The 27,681-nt window shown below is 40.3% G+C and overlaps 1 protein-coding gene and 2 pseudogenes across 1 annotated transcript; 1 reads left to right on the top strand and 2 right to left on the bottom strand.

Moving 5' to 3' along the window:
• Positions 1-12,676: 12,676 nt before the first annotated feature.
• On the top strand, positions 12,677-14,656 carry LOC139070704 (zinc finger BED domain-containing protein 4-like). The gene has a single exon (XM_070553428.1). It carries the CDS (start codon positions 12,677-12,679, stop codon positions 14,654-14,656), a length of 1,980 nt encoding a protein of 659 aa, XP_070409529.1.
• Positions 14,657-15,005: 349 nt separating this feature from the next.
• LOC139070705 (uncharacterized) lies at positions 15,006-19,275 on the bottom strand (annotated as a pseudogene).
• A 183-nt stretch (positions 19,276-19,458) lies between these two features.
• Positions 19,459-27,436, bottom strand: LOC129155860 (uncharacterized; annotated as a pseudogene).
• Positions 27,437-27,681: the final 245 nt, after the last annotated feature.

Below are 27,681 nucleotides of genomic sequence, written 5' to 3' on the forward strand. Positions count from 1 at the left end.
AGGCTAATTGCTCTCCCAGTGTACTCAGAATGTCATTAGGTCCCCATCCATCATCCTCCGTTCCACAATCATATTCTTTTTCCATCATTCTGTTAGTATGTTGCTGATTTTGGTGACAATTTGGACTGATGAGGTTTTTAGCCCATAGGGGGCTCTAAATCACCAGTATTAAATAGTGAGACAGCGCCAATGACCTTTGAGGTATCTCCTTCTTCAACCGTATTTCAGGTGAGGAGATCTTACCTAGTGCATCCACAAAGCCGCGCTGTATTTCTTTCACTTACACATACAATTGTTAGTACAGTTCATTCATTCATTACCCTTCTATCTGCGGTAGGCGTGATGATCACCGCTTATTCAACTAATCCCTATTGGTTATGATATGAAAAATCTATGTGTTTTTACACTTATCCTTACTATCTGCACTGTGAGTGCAAATAATATGTTTGCTCAGCCTAAAGAGACTTATTTACTCTCATTTGGAGTTTATTCTGTCTCTTTTATTATGTAATTCAAGTTAATCAGTCAGCTCCATCTGTTTTACCGACAAAGCTGATTGAGACCGATTCATACAGCGTGTTCTCTAACTATGGCGTGTGTTTTGTGTCAAAAAACAGTTTCATTAAAACGTTTCTTATTTCATGCAAAAACAGTTACATTAAAACATTTTTTCTCATCTCATGCAAAAACAGTTACATTAGAACATTTTTCTTATCTCATGCAAAGGTCCTCGACCTATAGAATTTAGGGAGCTCTCTTGCCTCCCAGGGCCTTAACCCGAACCAGGTCCCTGACCTGCAGAATTTTAGGGTTCCCACCCCTAAGGCCTTAACCTAGCTTAATATAACCTCGTTATATTTTCTATTCACTCGTCAGTAAATAGTGTGGTCAGCCACGACCTGGAAAAATGGAATTTAGGACCTTGTCCTGGGCCTCCAATCTCTCTTGTTCTGTTCTATTTCTTTATCTCATTTATCATTAAACCATTGTAAAAAAATCCTTATCTTATTTTACCATTAAACCATTAAAGAAATCTCTTATTTTTTCTGCACTTGTCTCCACTTTCTTCTCCAACTATTATTTTAGGACCACAGCTACTATGATTCAAGACACAAAGGCTTTGGATAATTCCAATGGGCAGATTTTAGATAAAAAGGCTCTGCTTACCTTATTTCCACCGCTGTGTTTTTGTGCCAAGATCGTTCGCTGGGTCGGTTGGTCAAATATGAGGCCAGAACAGTCTCAATAAGAATTAAGTCACACAACGTTTTCCACAAATGCACACGTTCATTCGGAAATCCACATTCTGTGTTTCACAAATATAATTCGGAGGAACACAAATGCACACGCTCATTCGGAAATTCACACTCTTTGACTCATAAATATAATGTGAAAAAATAAGTCACGCAACACTTTCCACAAATGCGCACGCTAATTCTGAAGTTCACACTCTGTGGTTCACAAATATAATTTGTAAGAACACTTGTAATATAAACTCAGATCATGCGAATTGCTGAACGTGCATTTACGAACAGCTTCTCATTTGTGAACCTTTCTGCGTTTGTGAGTGAAATCTGTGTGGTGCATTCACGGACAGCTTCTCATTTGTGAACCTTCCTGCATTCGTGAGAGAAATCGGTGTGCTGAATTTTGAGACTCTCCTAACGTCGCAGGTCAACAAACGTCACCATTGGCTAATGAACCTGTCAATCAAATATATGCTTCTGCCAGGGCTGTTCGCTTTCAGCCAATCATATGGCTCCTTATGTCACAGAACAGATCTGCTGTGCGCATGCGCATTGCAGTTCACGCGGCAGAGCAGGATGGACCGGTCACAATCTGTGAGTAATAGTTTTATCTTATTCCCTCGTTGTAATTGATGCAATGTTATAGAATTATGAGTAGAAGCGTTCTTCATGATCAAGTAAAATGTTTTATGTTAAATTCAGTCCAGACGTTACGTGAAGTCTGGTCCATTCTTCATCTAGTTTAACATCAAGCTAAACTCAAGTGAACATTTGTTTAGTTAGCGTATCTAGGTACCATTTTTTTAGGCCACGGTTGTCAAACTCAAGGCCTTGGTCTATTTTTATTTGCCCCGCGAAATCAAATATCAAATATATAATATTAAACTGGCCCGCCGGGCGATTTCGCTAATAAGACTACTAATCCCATAGTGCTTTGCGGCATTAGCGCGCGAGACGAAGCAAGCCCTCTTTTATGTTAACATCATTAGCATCCATGCTAGTCGAATCAGCGTGTGCAGCGTTACCCTCAGTCTTAAACAACTGAAGATACTCCTCTAAGCGCCCAGTTTACTCAGCGAGTTTCCGACTTTGAACGCCTAGAAAGAAGGTATCTGGCTGGAACAGGTGACCATCAGAGTGGAGCGAACTGAGCTTGAAATATTTAATTGTCATGCACTTTTTCTGCTCCAAAGCATGAACGTTAATAACTGAGATATTTTCATAGAAGATAATTGCTATTATTGGTTTTCACAGATCTTAACTTATTTAATTATCTAACATGTTATTGTATGGCTGTTGTACCTTTCATTTGGTAATTGATTGTTTTGACCCCTATAAAAATGTGTCATATGAGAGTGTTTGTGCTTGAATTACATAGATCACGTACCTGAAGGTAGCTGACAACAACCGGGCAGACACCCACCTTGCCTTCTTCAGTGAAGCTGTGAATGAGCATGGCTTTCCTCTGAGGTATTCATGTTATTCTCAACTTTACCCTCTGTTACCCTGTTACAAATCTGCTTTTGCCTAAAGTGTGTTATTGACCAAAGATAACATGCCATTTGAGGTCATATAGTAAAATCTATGGGGGGGGGGTGAACATTTCCCTCTTTCAAAAAAAATTTCCCCAGCAGAGGGTTAATAATGCCACATTGTTTATTGTTTACTCACTTAGTAGCAAGGTACATAAGGAAATTTCTGTGAGACTCAAATTGATGTAGATTGTTATAGATGTGCATTAAAAAAGTTTGAAGCGAGATTCTAATGTTTTTTTTTTCATGGTGAGAGGAGATCATGGCGGAGAAAATGTAGGTGTTGCAGAATTAATGTTCTCAGTTCGTGGAACTGACACCAACAGCTTCATTGCAGGAAAAAGTGTACACAATCAACGGTGAGTTTAACCTAATTTGGAAGCTTTGTGTCTGTGCGCGCGTGCCTGTGCCTGTTGACCTGCCCAGGGTACCCTTCGTCTCACACTTTGACTGCTAGAGATAGGCACCAGTCCTCCTGCGACCATTCAAAAGATAACTCAAGTTGAAAACGGATGTATGGACATGTAAATTTGTGTGTATATTATAATTTTCTTTTATTTAATCCCCCTCCAAATCCAGGATCGAGCGCCTGTGGCGTGATGTCTTCATGAGTGTTACTGGTCTATATTACTACATCCTGCACTCTCTGGAAGACCAAGACTTGCTCGGCATCAGTAACATCCTTCACATGTTTTGTTGCCACTATATTTTCTTGTCTCGCATCCAGGCCAGCCTGGATGTCTTTAGAGATGCGTGGGACAACCATCCAATCAGGACAGAGGAAAACATGACACCAAATCAGCTGTGGCATCTGGGCCAGGCTCTGAATCCTGTTTCTGATCCAGGGGCAAATGTATGTTCTGTTAAAATGACTGATCACATGTCAAGTTGATCCTTAACTATAAATCAAATGTTCAACACTTTGATAATCTACCTCTGCTCTATGCTTCTTGGATTCAAGACAAAATGGCTGTTGAAATTACGGTTCTGTTTGTGTGCACCTCTACTGAAGTGGACACTGTCAACTTCAATGTCATGACATTACAAAGTCATGACACATCTGCAAGTTCAAAATGCAAGGCATTAGACCTTCCAGATGTGATATTCTCACTGCTGTTTTAACATAAAATCTGCCCATTAATTTAAAAAATAATAATAATTTATGAAATAATGGAGATGCTAGGTTCTGCCTTACATCATAGATGTTAAGTAATTGTTAAAAGGTCATGATAGGGCTTTATTAAATGTGTTTTCTTGAGATTCATTTTGCACAATGCTCATACACACTTTCTTTTTCCAGGTATACCGACACCAGAGATTGAATGGGAGGAGAACGGATACATGACTGAACCTCATCCTGGGATCAGTGTCCCTGTACTGGACAGTCCTCTTTCAGATCATGAAATGTTGGAACTGCAGGACAACATTAATCCGTTGCAACATTCAGACTCTTTTGGGAGTGGACACATATCTTCACACTGTCCAGTATGTTGAGAACTTACTTGAGGCTAGATGATTACATGTGTGAAGAAGGAAGGAGAGAGAAGGTAGGGAGTTAGGAAGAAAGAAAATAATGAGACAGGAAGGAAGAAAGTTAAAAAGTGAAGGAGTGGTCCATTTTAAGGTTAATATTCTGTATATTGTTATTCAAGGGATTTGCCGTCGTAAATATGAAATGCTAAAGGATAGACCCCAAAATAGATGTCTAAATTCATTTATAGTTGTGTATTTCCTTAAAGTCTTTGTCAGCCTGATTTATTTTAGACCAGGAATGTATTTGAAAAGGCTGCTGTTCACTTCATCTATGCTACAATTCTTCAAAATGTAAATGTGCTATCATTGCTAGTGTTGGTTTAGTAACATGCATCTTCCTGTGTATCCAGCTCTAATAAAAACATTTAAAGGTGAAGCACCTACTTATCAGGAGATCCATTTATTTTTACATGTTATTGTTTGAATTTTGTCTCGTTTCATAACTTTTGCTCAACATTTAAGGGGAACTGTGTTACCCTGCGATCATCTTCATTACACTTGAAAACTTGTACTATACCTCCGTCCGTCTACTTATTAAATGGAATAACATGACAAGATTCTATCTACTGGTTTTTTGATCAAGGGATGATTAGGTGTTGTGAGAAGATTCTCTATGCTTCTGAGTCTGTGTTAAGTTGCAACTGGACGCACATACCCACACACAGTTTGTTCATTTGTTCTCAGAATGAGAATAATGTCTTTTAGAGTTAAAAAGTTATTTTTTTTTCTTGATGTCACTGAAGGCTGTGTTAGAAATATATGCAGCTCATTAAAAGGAAAAGTAACTGATGTAACCAAAAGCCTGAACACAGGAGAATAGAGACACCTGCCAAGATAAAGACCTGGAGCTTTTGCTCCTTTTCAGAGTCACTCCCATGGAATAGGCCTGATGATTTACTAGCTTCTCTTACCTTCTCTGCAGACAATGTTTAATATGAGCTTCAAGAGGTCTCTGCCCCTAACGGGGTTTGCTTTCACTTAGTAAAAATGCATAATTTTTCTGAATAAGATTATTAAGAGGCCACCCATATGGTGGAGCGTTGGTAATGTAATGTAACCGGTTAGATTTGTGTCCGACTTGATGCCGACTTGCTCTGACGTCATGCATACGTAGGCAACGATAACCACTTGAGATCAAGGCGGCCGCAGATTTTGGAGCAAGGCGCTGCAGTTGTTCTCCCTTGGCTGCAAAACCTAGGGGATGACGGGAAACGCCTGGCTCTCACCTGATCTAAGATCTGATCGGTTCATATTTTGATCCAATCATCCGGTGGTAGAACATGAAATGTTAGTTGGTCACATGTATTCTGTAAATCATGTAACGTTAATGATGACAACTATATAGGCCATAAAGAGAAATGTGATTTGTGTTCTTTTGTCATGTTTCCTATGAGCACACTGAAGCTACAGCTGCTAACCTTTACTTATTATTACAGTCATGTCTCCATATACAATATATGATATCCACAAGCACGTGAGGATGTGTTTCAGCTGCTAACAGGCACCAGAATTAAAATTGAAAATTGAACAAGTATGAACGCTAACGCGATATCTTCATCCATCGTCACCCCCGAGCTACACATGCAGGAAATTGTGTCCGACTTATGCGCACAGCAGATCTGTTCTGTAACATAAGGAGCCATTGGCTGAAAGCGAACAGCCCTGGCAGAAGCATATATTTGATTGACAGGTTCATTAGCCAATGGTGACGTTTGTTGACCTGCGAAGTTAGGAGAGTCTCAAAATTCAGCACACCGATTTCTCTCACGAATGCAGGAAGGTTCACAAATGAGAAGCTGTCCGTGAATGCACCACACAGATTTCACTCACAAACGCGGAAAGGTTCACAAATGAGAAGCTGTTCGTAAATGCACGTTCAGCAATTCGTATGATCTGAGTTTATATTACAAGTGTTCTTACAAATTATATTTGTGAACCACAGAGTGTGAACTTCAGAATTAGCGTGTGCATTTGTGGAAAATGTTGCGTGACTTATTTTTTCACATTATATTTATGAGTCAAAGAGTGTGAATTTCCGAATGAGCGTGTGCATTTGTGTTCCTCCGAATTATATTTGTGAAACACAGAATGTGGATTTCCGAATGAACGTGTGCATTTGTGGAAAACGTTGTGTGACTTAATTCTTATTGAGACTGTTCTGGCCTCATAGTCAAATCGTCCTCCAAAAACTCCTTTTTCTTCAAAAAGAAAAAATCCTGTTCGTGACGCCAAATTTTGTTGGTCTTTCTTCTGTTAGACCAAACACAGGTACGGAGAAGATGGAGTTAAACACCTTTGAGTTGGTAGAATGTGGAGTCAAATGATCAGAAGTCCAGTCACTGTTTCACCGCTCTAGAGGGGGAGAGCTTTGCAACTTCCAGCAGATCCCGCGATCTGCTCCTGACAGTTGCCTTCAGACACTCTCTCCGTTCTGCTGAAACGGCTGATTTTTATTGAGAAGTACAGGAATGTGACATACGCAGTTTGCCATATACACACGTCATTGATCATGACAGGTGAAAAAATAACAGCCTTGTTAGTGGACAGTTAATACATCACGAGAACATGCATCCGTGAGATAACTAGGAACATCCTGGTACGTCCTTGACAGGAAAAGATACATACACGGTACCGAGAGGAAAGTGAGAAGAGCTGGAATGTGCTCACTCCCTTCTTTGGTGCAGAAGAGAATATGCTGCTATTAATCTTTTGTGCAGAGGCCTTGAGTATCTGAGCAAGTCTCCATAGCATAGAATAATACAAATGAGCTTATAAGGTAAATATATAAAAGAAGCTTATAAGGTAGATACATATATTGCCTTGTTAGGCAGGAACTCACATATCACAAGAACATGTAATTCTAAGATAAGCATAAGCATCCGTGGTAAACGGTACAAAGAGAGACTGCAATGTCTCACTCCCTTTAGGAGTTCCTGCAGCTGTTTAGAGCTCGTGCAGGAGAGAAGCACAGAGAGGCCTTTGATATTATAACATGATTCCATAATAATAAAAGTAGCATATAACAATGAATAATAAAAGAGCTTATATGAGAGTTACATATATTTTCACCATTATAAATATATACAGCTATATTGTAAATTAGGGATGAGCCGGATACTCGTTTCAGACGAGTATCCGGTACGGATAAGGCATTTTTGACGAATACGAGCATGAGACGAGTAAACCTATTAAATATCTGTAATCGTGCTGAAGGAAAATCCTCATTGGGTAAATGACTGTCTTCACGCTCTGTGATTGGCCAGTCACATAGAGCGCCCGCCCCTCCCTACACACACAACTCTCTAGCTCAGGGGTGGGCAATTATTTTTTCCATGGGGCCACATGAGAAATAGAAAATATTGTGGAGGGCCGCAGGCCAAAAGGCTGAAGTCAATTATGCATAATATTAATGGTATTTCTTTATAAAAAGCAGTAAATACCATTGTTTCTTCAAGCTGGTAAGAGTAGACTATAAGTTATAAATGAGCAAAAAGGAAAAAGTGAGGTTGGCTTACAAAAATGTGATTTATTCAAATTCCCCAAGGCAATGGTAAACAAAGTGTGCACATTTGGTTTTTGTTAAACATTTGTGACTTCTATTAGTTAACAGTTTCAGTCACATTCACTCCAAAACACATTCTGAGTTTCAAATATTGTTGGAAAGAGGTTCTTAGCATTCTACAGACACACAGTATTGTCCGTAAAATAAAATCACTGAACTGTGATCTTGAGAAAGAAGTTTAAAAAAAGTGTCCCAGTTCACTGCTAGTTGCCTACATTTGTGGTCCAAACACCTTATTTTGTGTTTTTAAGCAATTTTTTTCTTATTCAGTGAGAGAAATCTAGTCTCTGCTGGGCTTTAACGAGTGCATCAAAGTCAGGCTGGATGTCTGAGGTGGAGAAGCGAAGCACAGCTGACAAATGATCATCAGTGAGAGAGGATCTTTACCTGGATTTTGTAAACTTCATCATTGAAAATGTTTGTTCACAAATGTAGGTAGAGCTGAAGAGAACCAACATCTTCTGAGCATGTCTCTTCAGGTTTGGAAAATCCTCCTTAAGAGAAGAGTAGAAATCCAGCAGAGATCCTGAATCTCTGCTTTCGAGTCCCAAACCCTCTCCAGCACTTTCCCCAGGCTGAGCCATCTGACAGCTGTGTGGAGTCCTCCAGAAGAGCCACAAACTGTCTGTGATTCATCGCCCGTGCCCTGATGAAGTTTATTATTTTAGTAACAACATCAGTAACACGGTTGATTTTTAGCACTGACTTGCACAACACATGTTGGTGTATAATACAATGCAAAAACACCTATTTTTGATCTGCATCGATTTCTGTCACTTTATCTTGCATGCGTTTCAAAAGTCCGACATTTTTCCCTGTAAAGCCGGGCGGACACTGTGCAACTTTTTCACTCGCAGCACTCAGCTTCAGCTCAAACTGTACGACTTCCTCGCAGAGCAGATCTCACGAGTCATGTGCTCACACTGTACGACCCAGTTCTCGCATGCGACCTGACTGCTCACGCTGTACGTCTGGTAGCAGCACGTCGGCCCTAAAAATGTGCTAAAAATAGCAGTTTTTACTCAACACGTTAGACTTTTTTGTCTTGTTTTGCCTGTTGTCCTTCGGGAGCGCTGCTGGAGGACACACAGGGATTTATGGGGGTTGGATGAGGAAAACGAAATAAAGAAAGTAAATCTGTGTTTTGTGATCAGTTTAATTTGACATGAACACGAAAAACACGCTTTCTTGACAATCTTTGTGAGTAAAAAAAACGTGTAGAAACAAAAACGAACAGCGTGTGTTATTAGGGAAATAGCGAGCGACAAGCGTTGATGCAGGATTGCGCGCGCATGCGCCGTGAGTGGTTCTGATACTTTTTGGGTCGCAGCTGCTCGCAGCGCCGCTTCAACAGTGCGATACCCTCACGAGGGACGAGCGAAATATTAAACACACCAGAGTGCGACCTCACAACTGCTGATCGGCGGCTGGTCACATGGTGTTAATCGCCTCTCGTAACTCCCTGTACACTACACGACCGCTCGGCGCAAAACTCGCCCCGATGTCGTGGCTTCTCGCACGACTGGAAAATCGGCTCAAAAAAGTGAAAAAGTCGCACAGTGTACGCCCGGCTGTGACAGTCTCTCCCATTTCAATCCCAGAGTGTCCATGCACGCATTTACCTCTGTAAAAAGATCACTCCCTGTCGTTGTCCCTCTCATCGACCGCATTGCTGCCCGCTCCTCTGTGAGCTCCGTTATCCCCCGGACAAATACGAGCAGCTGGGCTGTGTCGCGGACATCACAGCTCCCGTCTAATGAGAAAAAGTCAAAACTTGCCACTTCACGTTGCAGCTGAAGCTCCAGGTTCCCCGCAATGTCCTCGATCCTCCTGGTCACGGTTCTCTGTTTTTAGCTATTTTGTGGGATATCACAAAGCTGGTCCTGGTTGCTGCATCCCTGGATGTGTGAAGCTTAGTAAAACAGCCTTGCTGCTTTTGCAACTTTGCTAGCAAAGCTTCGGATGTCCGTGCCCTCTCAGCATCACACAAGTTCTTGTATTTTTCCGAGTGTTTCTTGTCGTAATGCCGACTCAAATTGTAGTCCTTAAACACGGCAATCTCCTCCCCGCAAACCAAACACACGGTTTTACCTCCGACTTCAGTAAAAAAAATACTTAGCAGTCCAATTTTTGTTGAAAATCCTGCATTCGGCATCTTTCTTTTTTTTTTTTTTTTTTGCATGAGCGGACATTTCTCAGGCTACAATCACCATGTCAACCGCGGGCACTTGTTGCTATACGTATTGCGTCATTGTGCACGTAAAATACAACTTCAAAATAAAAGCAATGCAGCCTTAGCCCATGCATGAGGTAAAATGAGAAAATACATTTATTTTGTAATTTCCAATTAACCTTACGCGGGCCGGTCAAAGTCAACCAAAGGGCCGGATGTGGCCCGCGGGCCGTAAAATGCCCAGGTCTGCTCTAGCTGGCCTGGAGCGCAGTCCGTCCGGCTCATCCACGCACACACACAGACAGTAACGGATCTCGCTGTGATTGCTTCACGTTTCTTCAGTTTTCCCTAGGTTTTCTTCAGCTCGCCTCTTTCGGTTGAATATTTAAAGTTACTTTTTTCGTGACTTACATGGTGCATTTGACAAGACAGAGCTGACGTTCTGCATCAAGTTACTACCTCCGCTTCGGTCGGGTTTTTTATTTTTTTAACTCCATCTCTCTCCCTCTCACCCTCATCTCTCTCAGACACATACACCTTAATCAACATTGTTTTGTTTAACTTTGTGTGGGGCAAAATGCCAAGAATGTTAAGAAAAAAATCAGTTTAATCATTTTTTTTTATTCATAAAGTTGTGTCTAGTTCTAGCTTTTCATATTTCTTAGTTCCTACTGCATGAGTTCAGATGTATTAATCCATGCACTTAAATATGAATGTTCTAATTTTATTGAAACACTTCTGAAATAATTCCTTTACTATTATGATCAAAAATATTTAATCTAAATTCTGAGGCTGCTCTGTAAATAGTTTTCAAATGAATACACATATCAACTTCCGATCATTCCATATAAATTTCAGACTTAAAATAATATATTGACGTAAACCACGCCCACTTCCGGGTTATGCCACGCCCATTCCGAGTACAGATACAGATAATTTAGTTGTTTGAACAGATACAGATACAGATAGTGGTGTACTCGCTCATCCCTATTGTAAATACAGACACAAAATATAAACTCAAGCACACACCAATATAGCTTGCTTTTGGGTTTGGCCTAGAACCCCTTTTGGATAAGCTGCCACAGTTCGTACTTTCTCCATCATGTTCAAATCAAGCATTATACATTACACGTTATTTTATGTAATTTATAGTCGTTACAATTAAAACACTAACATGTTTTATCTAAATTATATATGACTAATAGGCTATTGGGAATTTTATGTGTAATGACGTATTTAAATAATATAAGGTTTGTCTTCTTGTAAAATCATACTTGATAAAGTAGTCTGCACTATCAGCATGGCAACACAGGGAGTCGAACCCCGTCCCAACAAGTGGGAGTACCTGTACTATTGCTTTTGCTTTTTTGTGCAATATGACCAGGTAAAGCAAACCCTGCATTAAGAACAGCATGACAGTAAGCCGCTGAAGCTTTGACCACTACACTTCATTAATTGTGAAAGAAATTTAATGACTGTCCAATTTCAATTCAAATTGCATTCAAATATATTTATGTCCATTACGTTCTATTATCTAAGATGTTATGCTATGCAATGCTGTCTTATTGCAAGAAACGAAACCATAAACAATATATATATATATATATATATATATATATATATATATATATATATATATATAAACATTTTAGAACATATGGTACATGTTTGTATAATGCATATGAATACAATATACAACAACTATATATACACACAGTAAAAAGCACATAATATATTATTTAAAAATCCCTACAGCCATTTAACACCACACATGATGCCCAGATTACCTATAAAAATCCCTACAGCCATTTAACAACACATGATGCCCAGATTACCTATAAAAATCCCTACAGCCATTTAACACCACACATGATTCCCAGATTACCTATAAAAATCTCTACAGCCATTTAACACCACACGATTCCCAGATTACCTATAAAAATCACTACAGCCATTTAACACCACACACGATTCCCAGATTACCTATAAAAATCACTACAGCCATTTAACACCACACATGATGCCCAGATTACCTATAAAAACCCCTACAGCCATTTAACACCACACATGATTCCCAGATTACCTATAAAAATCACTACAGCCTAGGGATGAGCCGGATACTCGTTTCAGACGAGTATCCGGTACGGATAAAGCATTTTTGACGAGTACGAGCATGAACCGAGTAAAACTCGTCAATATCCGTAATCATGCAGAAGGAAAATCCTCATTGGGTAACTGACTGTCTTCACGCTCTGTGATTGGCCGGTCAAATAGAGCGCCCACCCCTCCCTACTCACAAAACTCTGTCAGCAGCAGCCGGGAGCTCAGTCCGGCACATGCATCCACGCACACACACAGACAGACAGGAACGGATCTCTCTGTGCTTGCTTCACTGCAGCACTCCCTAGGTTTTTTTCAGCTCGCCTCGTTTTCAGTTTAATATTTAAAGTTACTTTTTTCGTAACGTACGTGGTGCATTGGCAAAACAGAGTGACGTGCTGTGTTAGTAGCTGCCTGCCTCCGCTCCGGTCGGGTTTTTTTTTTCACTCTCTCCCCCTCTAACTCTCCCCCTCTCACTCTTTCTCTCTCCCTCTCTTTTTCTCTCTGTCCTTTTTTTCTCTCTTATACAATGAGTGATACTGAGGGTACTTCTACTTCAGCTGAGACTGAACCAGGCAGCACCCACCTTGTTCCCACTGAGACCAATATTGCATCTGGTGATGGACGTCCTCCTCCACCAAAAAACAGAAGGACCTCTGCAGTATGGGATTCTTTCACTGTTTGTAAAAATGATCCCTCCAAAGCCATGTGTAAGCTTTGTAAGTCCAAAATAAGCAGAGGTAGAGATCCAAAACATTACAATACAACATCTCTACATAACCATCTGTTATATCTTCATTGCATGAGAAAGCCCGCTGTATCAGTCACCTCTTCCTCCACCTCTTCCAACTCTCCTGGCAACATTCCTTTTCAGGACACTGGTGACCAGCTGGGTGCTGCCAAGGGCTCACCATCTTCCACTTCTTCACCACCAATACTCACTGCATTTGCAGCAAAGCAGCCATTCTCTGCAAACCATCCCCGGTCAAAAAGAATTACGGATATGATTGGTAAAATGATCTGCACTGATCTTGAGCCTTTCTCTGTGGTGGAGAGGAGAGGTTTCAAGTCTCTTGTTGCCTTTTTAGAGCCCAAGTATCAGCTTCCATCAAGGCACCATTTTAGTAGAACTGTAGTGCCTGAGTTGTATGAGGCAATGAGAGGGGAGCTGGTCCAGACACTCAAAGCAGCTGATGGAGGTGTCATCAACCTCACTACTGATCTCTGGACGAGCAACCACAATGCCCATGCATACCTCTGTATGACTGGGCACTGGTGTGAACATGTGGGGGAATCATCAGTGCAGAGGAAAGCAGTGCTGCTAAATGTTGGAGTGTTGGACATTGAGCACACAGCAAACAACATTCTGTGCTGCCTAAAAGAAAAGATGAGAGAGTGGAAAGAGTCTGTTGGACAGCCTTTTGGAGTGAAGTTTGTCGTGTCAGATAATGCAGCCAACATGGTGAAGGCTTTAAGTGAATTTGGGCACATCCGTTGCATGTCGCATACGCTTCACTTGGTTGTGATCAAGGCACTGGAGCAGGACAGGATTGTGGCATCCCTTCTGTCTAAAGCCAGGAGCATCTCTGGCTATATTCATCGCTCAAGCAAAGCCAACAACAGACTACATGAGCTGCAAACACAGTTGAACCTCCCTCAGCACACTCTCATAACAGATATAAAAACAAGGTGGAACTATACATTCTACATGCTCCAGCGGCTGGTGGAGCAATGCAGGGCTGTTCAGATTATGACACAGGAGTCTAACATGGGCAGAACTCCAACAGTCATCTACCCAAATGAGTGGGGGTTGGCATCAGACATGCTCACTCTTCTGAGTCCTTTTGAGGAGGTCACACGGGCGCTCTCAAAGCACAGTGCCTCCATCTCTGAGGTCATCCCCCTACTGCATGGCTTGTGCTCCATCATCAGGTCACTGCATTTGGGGGCTGGTGAGGAATCTGAGGATGTCTCTGATGATTGCATGGCTGGTGATGATGATCAGGATGTCACAGAGGGGCAGGACCAGGATGGTGCAGCTGAGTCCAGGGAAACGTTGGGAGCAGCAGCAAGAAAACTTGCAGACAATCTGAGCAAAGAACTACAATGGCGTTTCGAACCCATCTTTGCAAACACAACACTTCTGCACGCCACTCTCCTTGACCCCAGATATAAGGCCAGCTGTTTCCCAAACAGTGTTGATGTGGCTGCACCTGCGAGAATAACAGAAGAGACACCTGCCACCAGCAGCACCTCAGTCCTGTCCTTCCTGCATAAAAAGAAATCGGCTACTCCAATGAGGACACATTTGCCAACAGGTGATGTGGAGGCCTACCTGGCAGATGGGGACATCAGCCTTTCTGATGACCCAGTGAAATACTGGTCAGGCAAGCTCCAGTTCTGGCCCAAATTGACACACTTTGCACTGCAGCATCTCTGTTGTCCACCTACCAGTGTCCAGTCTGAGTGTGTTTTTAGCACGACTGGAAATGTGGTCAGTCCACAGTGAGCAAACCTAGATCCTAGCCATGTGGAACAACTGGTCTTCATTAAAGTAAATGAAGATTTGAAATACAACACAGAACTATTTGGTCAGTAGAAAAACCTCTCTCTCCCTCTCTATCACTCTCTCTCATACACACCTTAGTCAACATTGTTTTGTTTAACTTTGTGTGGAAAACTGCCAAGAATGTTAGAAAATAATCTGTTTAATCAAAGAAAAAAAAATAAGTTGTGTCTGGTTCTAGTATTTCATATTTCCTAGTTCCTAGTTCAGATGTATTGCATGCACTTAATTATATTAATGTTCTAATTTCATTGAAAAACTTGTTCTGTAACAGTTCCTTAACTATTGTGATCAAAGATAATTAATCTCAACTCTGAGGCTGCTCTGTAAATAGTTTTCAAATAAACAATACACAATGCCACTTCTGATCAAACCATATCAATTTCAGACTTACAATAATGTATTGATATAAACCACACCCACTTCCGGTTAAACCACACCCACTTCCGGGTTAGGCCACGCCCACTCCGAGTACAGATACAGATAATTTAGATGGTTGAACAGATACAGATAGTGGTGTACTTGCTCATCCCTACTACAGCCATTTAACACCACACATGATTCCCAGATTACCTATAAAAATCACTACAGCCATTTAACACCACACATGATGCCCAGATTACCTACAAAAATCACTACAGCCATTTACCACCACACATGATTCCCAGTTTACCTACAAAAATCACTACAGCCATTTTCAATGACACATCACTATTATCACCACAAAGTACTAAAACCATTTTACGACATACATGATGACCCGATCAGGAAAAAAGCTACAACTGTTTAAATCCACAAAAAATTCCCTGATGGTCACTAAAATATGTTGGCATAACAACTGCCTCCATTTCATAAACCTTTGATTTTATATAAACGTGATCTATTAAAGTGCCCCTTTCTGTGGTTGGATCTGTGACTATTTGGGCATAGCCTCTGTCAGTCACAATTTTCCACTCCGCAGATGACTTTAAAATGTCATCATTAAAATCCCCCATCAGCAATACGTTCTCACTTTGAGGCTCCAACCAATCAAGCAACTTTACTAAATTTGCTTGGAATACAGATAGAGGATACAAAGGGGGCCGATAAATTACAGCCATTAGGTTTAAACTAACAAATTTGTAAGTTAAACACTCCAAGTTCACGTCTTGAAGCTTTAAAAGCTCAAAGGCCACTCCTTGTGCAGTATAGATGCCAACACCACCACATTGTTGGTCTTGCAACGCCGCCAATGCCCCTTGATTACTAGTATACGATAAATGTCATGGACAGTTGTAAAAACTGTACCCATCAATCTTTACCGTATCTGAACAGGCTGTAGTCAGCCATGTTTCTGTTACAGCAATACAACTTGGTTGCAAATGCCGTGTGCAGAAAGCCAAGTCTTCAACATGTCTATTCAAACTTTGGACATTCATTAAAAAGAAAGTAAAGACAGATGTGTTAAATCTGTCCCACTGTGTATGTCCACTCAGAAGGGGCGCCATCCTACTGACAGCAACCGTGATGTCATCTTTACAGTAGATTCTGTTTGCATCAAACTTCTGAATCGTGAGCCCAGAAAGAGTCGTGACACGACTAAGGGCAACATACGCTTGGCCAGGCGCAAATATTTTACTGAGACTGACCACAGCTGTGTTAACAGTCAAGCCCTGTACTTTGTGGACAGTACATGCCCATGCCAGTTTGAGAGGAAATTGACGTCGTAATCCACCTTTAACAGTGCCTTTTTCCTCTTCTGGTTCAATAGGTGTGGAACCAGCTAAATTTGATGACAGAGACTGGGAGGTTTTCCTCCTCTGCAAGCCTACACGATGGTCATCAAATTGAACATAAACTTTTTTAGGAAAGGTGTCATTTTCCTGCATTATAATTTCCGTCACAATACCACAGACCCCGTTTACCAAACCATCGGCAACATCCACATTTTTGCACAACATCACACGCGCACCCTTACCCAACAACAACTCTTCAGCCAAATTTGTGTTCGAAGCTCTAGCATGATTACCTTCCAACAACTTCAGTTTGCCAGTTTGTTTATCATTAACATAATCTTTGGCTTGAAAAGATATATAATCAGGGCAAGTCTGACATAACTGAATAATATTGTGCTCATTTACTTGTTTATTCGTCGCAAATATGTGTAAGGCTGAGCTCACCTCACCTGTTTCACAAGTTTTTAGAATCTAAATCCTCAGGTAACAGCAGTTGACCTTTGGAATGAGTCCTAATCCTATTTAACAGCTGGGAAAACACTGCATCTTTTTGTCTAACTATCTCTGTTAATTCAACAACCTTGAATAGATCAGTCCATATGCTGCTACCTACACCATCAGAATAGAGTGGTTTCCCTTTAACAGGAGGTAGCTGGAAAAAAATCTCCAACAGCCATAACACTGACGTTCCCATAAGATGAAAAGTTCCCCGTTTGTTTAATCTGCCGCAATCTACCATGGACGTAGGATAAGAGGTTGTGATCTACCATTGATATTTCATCTATAATGAGAAGCAGATCGCAAAATTGAGAACACAAAGAATTGAGCTTCTCTTCACCCAAAGGAGTGTACGGTAATCGTACATCCTTTCCTATCGAAAATGTTGAGTGGATTGTTGTGGCCTCCAAATTATATGCTGCTATATCTGTGGGAGCTGTTAAGAGCACACACGTGTTGTCGGGATGTTTACAAGTAGGTGAGAGTAATCTTTTAACTTCATACTCTATTGCGCGAATCAAGTGACTTTTCCCTGTGCCCGCACCGCCAGTAACAAAAATATGCAGTGGTTCAGGATTAACGCCATTAACTTTATCTATACACCACTGCCGGATCTGATTAAAAACAGAGAACTGTTTCTCATTCAAAGATCTAATTAATGCCAGGCCTTCAGTTCTACTCATGACGTTTCTCTTCTCTAATCGTCCGATGTCCTTAGATGACGGAGCCAAATCTGGGATGATTTCTGGATCATCGTTTACCTTTTGTGAGCTCTCTTTCAATATTTCCACACATTTCAAACGCTCAACCTCCAACTCTGGACACAACTCACACCAAGCATTCTCTAACATTGCATCACCAACAATATTGTCCACAGCCTCCAAATCAGAGGTGTCAAACTCATTTTAGCTCAGGGGCCACATTGAGGGAAATCTAGTCCCAAGTGGGCCAGACCGGTAAATTAAAAATAACTTCAGATTGTTTTCTTTGTTTTAATACAATCAATATAAAACAAGGCTGGAGCCTGAGGACAGTGTAGTACAAGTACAACACCTGAAGTGTACTTGAAAATTTGAAAAAAAATAAAAAATCAATCAATAAATAAAAACATTCCTTAGTGATTCAAAGAGCTTACAGATCACATGTCTAGATCAGTTTCATGCAGCACTTAAAGTATATTTGACTCATTTTAATTTACATCTTTTAGCTTTCACCAGCACATCAATATCAGAAGTCACATCCTGAGTGGCAGCCAACTTCAGGATGTGATTCAAGTTCTTGTGTGAGCCATGAGCACAGCTTTGTTTTATTTATTCTCATTACAGAGGAAACTTGCTCACAATGATAAGTTTATTTTGGTAAACTCATTTTAACTACATTATCACCAGTGGGAACAAAAACTACTTTTCTAGAACACTCTTTTAGATGCATGTTGGTTAGTCTGTACACAGCTTCCTGTGCACAAACATCTCGGTTATGAAGATAAACATTTCTGAGTGTCTTCAAAGCCTCTTTAGCACTAACATTATCTTTAGCTGCTTCTCTTTGAGAATTAGCAAGCAGAAGGCCAATTTCCCGCTCGCTTTTGGACATATAAGATACTATATAAACACAACATGCATAAACATCTACACAATATTGGATATCAATATTAGCATTCCAAGCTTTTAACAGCAACCTGCTATACTGATTAATCCAAATCTCATTAACTTGCCTCTACAAACCAACATGTGTATTTCTACAAAATCATTTGTATGCTGTTTCAAATAATTCCTGGCTAATACCCAGGCCTCTAAACAGATCTTCCACACTGGTATATGGACAGTCGTCACTAGAAATAGCAGTCTTTACTTTAGTTAAAATGGCAATAGCTACATCTTTGTCCATTTCTTGTTTACATGCTTTATCTTGAGACAAACAGGGACACTGCACAGTAGAATCGGTTTTATCACATTTACAAGTCTTCGCTGCATCTTGATACTTTTCACCACGGCTAATAAAAGTTCTAGTAGATGCAGGTCGTGGAAAATTAAAACGACAAACAGTATTTTTCTTTTTACAAGTCTTTGAATGTTGTTTTGAATGCTGCTGCACAGATGAGACTTCTTCAGACAGTGAATCTTCTTCAGGAGGGAGTTCACATGTCACATATTTGTCAATGAATGCAGTGACCTCCTCATCTGTGTTCTTGTCTAAAACTGGAGCACCAGAAACCCAAAACAGACAATGACAATGTGGAGAACCACGCTGCTGGAACTCAACACGATAATAGTAATCTACAATCTTACCGATGGGATTGGCAGGAGACATAAGAACTTCTCTTAAGAAGACGTGCCGAAGACGTGCCATCGAAAATCAAACATTCAGGCAGCAGTGACAGGCTTTCTACGCAGCAGTTCACATTTATCAGCCCACTCCAGCTGTTCCACTGTCTGTGTTCTGCCTTCCTGTCTCAAAATACTGTACAGGAGATTAGTCCATCTCATATCTGCTGACGAAAATGATGCAAACCATGTAGGTATGCCCAGCATTCTAACACATGCCAGCAGGTCGCGTTGTGCAGTCTGCCAAAATGCAGGTGTGCCCCGAATAGGTTTGAGGAAACGATACATCATCAAACTCCAACAGCTTATTTAAGGAATCCTGATCCTTTACCAAATTACGCAAGTCATGGGATTCACCACTTTTATATTTACGCAGAGCTATAGAAACTTTAGACACAACCTGCTCCAGTTCAGACATGTACTGTGCAAAAAAGATATATTCTACATTATGAGCAAATCGCCCATCAGCGTGAAGAAGTCTAGTGTTAAAATAACGATTCAATGTCAAATTATATTGCCAGCTTTCGTGGTACGTTTTTGATCCTGAAGGAAATAATACAGGGAAACATTTAGCCTCATTTGTAACATCAGAAAGCAATTTCAATGGATTATTACCTTCACCAGGAGCTACATTTAACACGTTGTCAACATACTGATGTAATGCTTCTTGTCCCATATCCACTGGCATGAGACAGGTGTCCTGCAACATACAGTGTTGCTGTCGATCATGCAGCAGTTCATCTTCATCCTCTTCTATGCACGCACCCTCATCTTTATCAGCAACACTGCCCTTTTCCGATACAGAATGGTCATCCACACGAGAAAATTCATTAATCCACGCTTCATTGAACTGTACATCTTTGTAATGTAAATTATGATGTTTTAAATACTGAAGAGCTTCCTGGACATGCACTGCGTCAACATACTGATAATCATAATGGCCTTTATATGTTAATTTACGTTTTAACTTTACAGGTTATAAAGACCCCTCCATGTTGGTGCGTGGTAACAAACTGCACGTTTCAACTATATTTGCTGGTACACAAGTTACAGGACCATGAATTCCATTCTGACCACCTTTAGGCAGAGCCAACATTTTCATAAATGGTATATTTAAAGCTATCAAATGTTGCTCTAATGTATTTAATTGTGCAAACTGAGGTGGGATGGGATCAACAGTCAGTTTGTTGATTGAACTCTGCGGAGGTATTTGACATTTGTTAATTTTATAGTGGCAGGTGTAACAGATATACAATGAATTTCTAGATGTATTGAAAAACTCACATGGTGACTTGCAGGCACTGGTGCATCTATGCACATAATCTTCACTTATATATTTATCTGCTATAAGTGACATTTCTTTGATTTTTTTATAATACTCTTTGCGACAATTTAAGACCTGATGTTTAAATAACAATCGAGAGCACACACAACACACAAAATCAGGTCCATCTTTTACCTTCTCCAAAAATTGCTCAGTGACAAAATCAAAGTGTTGAAGGGCTGCAACTAACGATTATTTTCATAATCCTCCTCTGTTTACTCCTCTGTTTAACTCTTTCTTGATGAGATAAATTATGGTGGTATTCATGAATACCCCTCTGTTTGACTCTTTCTTGATGAGACAAATTATAGTGGTATTCATGAATACCCCTCTGTTTGACTCTTTCTTGATGAGACAAATTATTGTGGTATTCATAAATTGTCCTCTGTTTAAAGAGCAAGTCAACCCCTACCAGAGTCTAACTCCACCCCCACTTCATGTTTGAAAAATGCAACAAATGCTGTTGCCAGGCAGATCGAGAGGGCGGAGCTGCTATCAAATATACACACACAGGCTCACAACAGCATTGTGACATCATAATGTACCAGATGACATCATAGCATACCTCTTAGCCAATAGCGGTGGCAGATTTAAATTAGAATACAGAGCAGAGTTTTTACCTGACAACGGCACAACACGGCCAGTTTTAGGCAGAATATTTAAATTTTAACTAAGATGCACTGAAGTGCCAAATTATTGACGACACGTGTCTGCAGCACGATTAGACACTCGTTTATTTAGTTTATCAGCAAAAAAAAGTTTATTTGGGGGTGACTTGCTCTTTAACGTTTTCTCTGTGAGATAATTTATGACGATAGTTATATAAACTCATCTGTTTAACTTTCTGTTTATGTGTAGCAACAAATTTGTATTTAAATTTGCTGGAGTTGATTTTTGTCATCCTATATACAAAACTTGTCTTATATAATTTTTGGTACCGAGTTTTAACTTTTTCATTAAATGTATTGTCATTTCTATATCGAAAGGCTTTTGTAAAAGCCTTTTTTTGTTTTTTATATTTAGACAAAACTGTATTCATTTTGATACTTTTAATGTTTGGGTCAGCATTTAACTGCTTTTTTGTTGATCTTCCTGTTTACAGTGTCTGACAAAGACTCAACTTTACAAAAACCCAAACATGTTTCTTTGTCACCCTGCTTAGTGCAAATATTAGGTTTTAAAATATTATTACAGTTTGACAAATATAGTCCCTCAATGATGAAATTACTGGATTTAGGACTATATTTGATCCACTCATTGCCATTATTAATAAATATGTGCACACCTAACATATTAGCTGCAGCCCTAAATTCTACTTCTGTAGCACAGTGACCTACATACTTCATCTGTGAGTTTTCTATATATTGTGACACAGAAGCATGTTTTCCCAGGAACTGTTGACACTGTTCAGTATTTTTTAACATGTATGAAACAACAGAAAGTCTGACCTTACGATGGCCTTTCTGTGACCCACTAATTGAATGAGCTACAGCTCTGAAAATACTATTACCATCTTCTACAATATCCTCGGTCTTACACACATTTCCTAAAGTCCCACATGGTCTTGGGAAGTGTGTTTGTCATAATCTATTTTCAACATGTTACAAAGAGTTTTACAAACATCTGCTGACAGAGGAGTAAAAGCATTGGCATGATCAAACACACGGGTATCATGTGCTTCTATGGAACAAGACACAGGTTTTATGGTCTCTAAACGATGCTTTAAAGGTTCAGTAGCAGCTTGTCGAGTGTTACATTTTCCAGAATCATCTACAGTCTTGCAATACCCATAACATTGTAGAGTAATGGTTTAGGCTCTTTTATGAAAGATGAACCATCCTACATATTAATTTGAGATATTAACTTTTAATAAATTAATAACCAAATTTTATAGTTTTAAGAAGACTCAAAGGTTGTTTTCATCGATAAACTGTTGATAATATCCGTGGGTCTGTGTTTCAGTTCAATGAAGAGACAAGTTTGAAAATGAAAAGTTTTAATTCTTCAAATTAAACTAATGATTTTGAAATGACAAGCATAGGAAATAACAATCAACATTGGCAACTTTGTTGAACAATCTTTAACAGTTGATATTGTAAACTTGCTCAAATAGACCTTGTGTTGAATGTGTGAAAATTGAAAATGAGGTGAGATGAATGCGTGTGTGCGTCTGATTTTGCTTCAGGAAGAAACAGGTGTCTGAGTGAAAAGTGATGGTTTGAATAAACTTAGGTTTTGTTGGAAAAGATGCATCAAACGCTATCTCTCGTGGACTGCCTCACCGTATTTGGACCCTCTCTTAGATCCGGGACGTCAAAGGAGGAGGATGTTTCATCCAGGTGACACCTTGGCTGGCAGAGAAGACGAAGGTGTGCTGCGACCCGGTCCAGAGTTGCCCTCGGTACACGTTGATGATAAAGCGTTTGCAGATGCGCTTTCTTAAGTTTAATTACTCAGAAATCAAAAGACTTGGGACGAGTCTGCATTAGCGGTTGTAATTCAGCTATCCTGTCTGGCTTGGCAGGAACAGCGTGAGGGGGGAGAAAGGAGCCGCAGCCCCGTTCCCCGTTGGCGTTGTTCACACGTCCTCTCTCTTTCATTGTCAACACGAACTGAATCATGAACTGAAACTTACCAAAAGCCTTTCTCTTCTCAAAGCAAAACTTGTGCGTCAGAGCAAATGTGTTTTGGAGTTTACTGTGAGAGAGAGTGTGTGTGTGTGAAGGTCATTATAACATCTTCAAACATTATTTAATTAAGCATTGATTCATTAGTTATTATGATTACCCAAAGCATAATAATCATTCATTTGATTAAAACACATTTATAATGAGCAAAGTGATAATACTGATTATTTAACATTTAAAATAAAGGAAAGGAAGTTTAAGACTTTGTTATGTTATGACTAGCTTCCATGGGAACACATCTTCTGGCACTGCAGGTGGCAGATGTTATGGTTTGCAGCAGACTCTTGCAGACTTCATGTCGGCAAAGGTCTCACTCTGTGGGTGAAAGTTCTCAGCGACCCAGCTTTGACCCAGCCGGGCCAAGTCCAAACTTTGGCATAGAAAACCCATATTTCCTCACGTTACAACATGTTTCCATGTTAGGCTGTTTAACACAAATGACTGTCTCATAATGGTCACCATTACAATTTTGTAAATAAACACCTTGATTAGATATGCTGCTGTTGGAGCTGTATTCAAGCCATTTTTCATTACAGTAAGTGAAAATGTTAATGCCAAAATAATCAGCGGCAGCTTGAATTTCTACCTCAGTTGCCCAGTTTCCTACATATTGCATCCTAGACGAGTTAAGATAGTGTGGAACCGAGGAATACTCACTTCTTAAAATACTTTGATATGTTTGAGGATTCCTTTTTAACTGGTTTACCACAGCGAGCCGAATTTTTCTATGATATTTCTGGGTGCCAGTAACAGCTCGACTTACTGCCCTGAAAAAACAGTTTCCATCACCAACTATTTCCTCATACACCCAACTCACCAACACCACAACAAACATAATCACACTTTTCATACGCCACATTCAACCGTTTACACAGAACCTCTGACACATCACTAGAGATGGGATCAAAATGCCAAACCTTTGTCGTAACATCACTAACAAAAACAACAGAGTCCATATCCTTAACATCATCAATCTTCATCCTTTTGCATGCTGTGGATGTGGATGACCTTTTGCCCTTCTCCCCTTTGGCCTTCATGGGAACTGCACTTGTTTGTTCAGATACATTTTTAAATGTGTCCATCTGAACAATATCCACTCCAGTGATCTCAAATGACTTCTGAGATCCCACTAGTTTACTAGCAAACCTCTGAAAATGTTGAAAAACATTTTCAAGGTTTGCAAAGTACAGAACTACACTCTGTCCTGTCGGGTCTACCATGCCGTCTGCAGAGCGTGCATGGGAATCTACTACAGCATAACGTCCATTATCACAAATGATAGCACAAGTATTGCCAAAGTATGCCATTGTCATAATGCAAGTTTCATGCTGTGTGCACATCTTCTGCAATCCATCCAGGAGAGGAGTGTACACACCAGCATCTATTAACTCGCCTTCAACTACATCTACATCTCCTGAAACAAAATCCCCGTAAACAAGCTTAAAACACTGTTCTTCTATGTCAATTTCCTTTGGCAAGTCTGGAACAGAGAGAAACTCATGTCCACCTCTAATCTTTTTGTTGTCGCGCAAATCTGTGTACAGCTCATCTCCTAACTCAACAACGTTATCCAACATGGCAAAATCCCAAGAAAAAACATTCTTCTGTTTGTGCTTTGTTAAAGCAACAACAGTAATAGCTGCGCACTGAACTCCCCCATATTTAAAACGCCTATCGCCCTGGTGAAATGATCCTAGGATAGAGTCTAAAACTATCATCCTTGTGTAAGATTGTATCATCTTCATCAAAATTATTTACAACAGAACTGCTTGAAGGTTCTTGAACAGTTGTCTCTGGAACTAGAGACGATAGCAAAACCTGTGAACGCATGCAAGAAGGGGTGTTAGTGGACTGACCTCTGGGTGATGCATGCGCGTGATGGCAATCACCCTTCTGGCCAGAAGGAAGCATCACAGCATGGGCAGCACCAGACCCAGAGACAGACCCAGGACAACCAGATGCCTCCTGATGGTGTGGTAAAGGCAGCTGGTCACAGTCCAACACCTATATAAAAGAAATTAAAGGGCAATACATCCTAAACACCATCAAGATTTGTTTAGTTTTTATGTTTGAAACACACACTTCTTACCTCCTTCCTAAAATGAACAGACTCCACGTCTGCAAGAGGATTTATGCAAGGTGGGGATGCAACCTATAATTCAAGAACAACAACAGTTAACAAAAATAACACCACAATGTATTTGTATGCCAGATAATTTAATGAATCAACCTCCTTCTGGACACGCCTAGCTGCTTTCTTAAAATGTCGCACAGACGTAGTCTACAAACAGAAAATAATACGTTTAAGTACAATACTTTCAAATATACCATACAGACAGCCCATATTACAAACATCAGGAAGTACTTTACTTTAAAAGATTATAATAAACATTTGCTTTGAAGTTACCTGTATGTCTGTGGGACCATCCCAAACAGCCAATGGAGCAAGTGTGTCCATGGCAACCACATTTTCAGGTGAGAACCATGGGATGGAACACTCCTTCACAGCCACTGGAGTGCCAATCTATTGAACAAGATTGACCAGATATTACCATCTACATGGAAATAATCTAAAAAAAATGTAATCAAAAACATTCACTAACTTCAACAAGAACCACTCCTTTCTTGGGGGAATCAGAAGCGTGTTCAAACTCCCCTGAATGGTTCCTCTGTAATGATTAAAAAAAATAAAAAATAAAAGCAAATTTAAAGGCATTACTAGCAGTGTCACCTAAAGTCATACACTTTTAAGAACATTTATACTTTACAAAGTATCTTATCATCCCATCAGGTCTCACGGGTGTCCATTGGGAAGGGGGTGGAGGTGTAATGGTTTCCACAACCTTCGCAACAACGTGTGGCACATTACTTGCCGTAACTGGATGACACCTGGCGCTGCACCAGTGGCTTTGGTGAGGATGTCTCCAAGAGCTGAAGCAATCCACAACAGTTGTATGATCACTGACACCATAATGTATTTGTGTGCAAGAGTCTTTAATTAATCAAACAATTATTTACCCGCTGCTTTACTGGCCTGGGCTTCAAGACAGCAGGCTTCTTGCGATGTCCCACAGACGTAGTCTACAAACACAAAAGTATTATTTTTTAGTTCAGTGTAATACTTTTAAAAATGACATACCGACAGCCCATATTACAACCATCAGGAACACCATTACACTATGCATTAAGAGATAATAAACCCTTTGTCTAAAGATACCTGGATGTCTGTGGGAACATCACCAAGAGCCGATGGAGCAAGCGTGTCCATGGCAGCCAGAATTTTAGGTGAGAACCTAACGGGATTCAGGGGGATGAAACACTCCTTCAAGGCCACTGAAGTGTCATCAGTCTATTGAAGAAAATTCACCACATATTACCATCTAATCAAAATTCTCTGAAAAAGATGAATCAAAAACATTCACAAACCTCAGAAAGAACCACTCGTTTCTTGGGGGAATTAGAGGCCTTTTCAAATTCCCCTGAATGGTTCCTCTGCAGTGGTAAATAAAAGAAAACACATTTAGAAGCATTAGTGGCACAGCGGCTTAAAATTAGAAACATTTTACAATATTTATACTTTATAAAGTGTCTCACCTTCCCGCTAGGTCTCACGGACGTCCATTCGGAAGGGCGTGGAGGTGGAATGCGTTCCACACCCTTCACAACCACACGGGGCACAATACTCGCTTTCAGCGGACGAGACACCTGATGCTGCATCAGTGGCTTTGGTGCAGGTGTCTCCATGAACTGATAGGAGGCATTCCACATCAGTTGCGTGAGTATAGGCATCCCGTGGTCATCACTGAGGTGGATCTGCAACCACAAACACAAACAAAAGAAAATACAAATTTATTACCTCAAATCTAAGAATCTTTACCTTGTTTTCTTCCAAGCAATATACTTACACCATCATGGCACCACAGTTCGCGACGGTACCTGGGTAGGTCATCGTGGATGGGCACGTAACTTACACCTTCGAAGCAGAAGGAAAAAATTTATGTAAAGTTATAAAATGTGATTGTTTGATGCCTTAAAGTATATAGCAATAACACTTGTCGTCAATACTACCTTTTTATCCAATTATGTTGCAACTTGCGTAGCTTAGCCGATCTGCGGTGGTACTCCTGCTGAAACAGGTCTTGACGCTCCCAGGATCCAACTAAACGGGGAATCATGGCGGTACAGAAAACCTAAAAAAACAAAGAAATAATTTTTTTAATGTACGTTTACAGTCGCTTCCTATACCTCCAAAATTACATAAATCAGCTCCTCACCTTAGGCCAGCGACTGAGAATAACCAAAAGGTACTGCTCAAAAGCATCCCCTGCCTCTTCAACTGTTCTGCTGGCCATAAGGTTGTTAGAAGGAGCCATGATGCAAACAGCATCAGGATCCCGAGGTAACACAGCCTGTGAAACCT

The sequence above is a fragment of the Nothobranchius furzeri genome, chromosome 7 (genome assembly GCF_043380555.1).
Source record: "Nothobranchius furzeri strain GRZ-AD chromosome 7, NfurGRZ-RIMD1, whole genome shotgun sequence".
NCBI classification, from domain to species: Eukaryota; Metazoa; Chordata; class Actinopteri; order Cyprinodontiformes; family Nothobranchiidae; genus Nothobranchius; species Nothobranchius furzeri.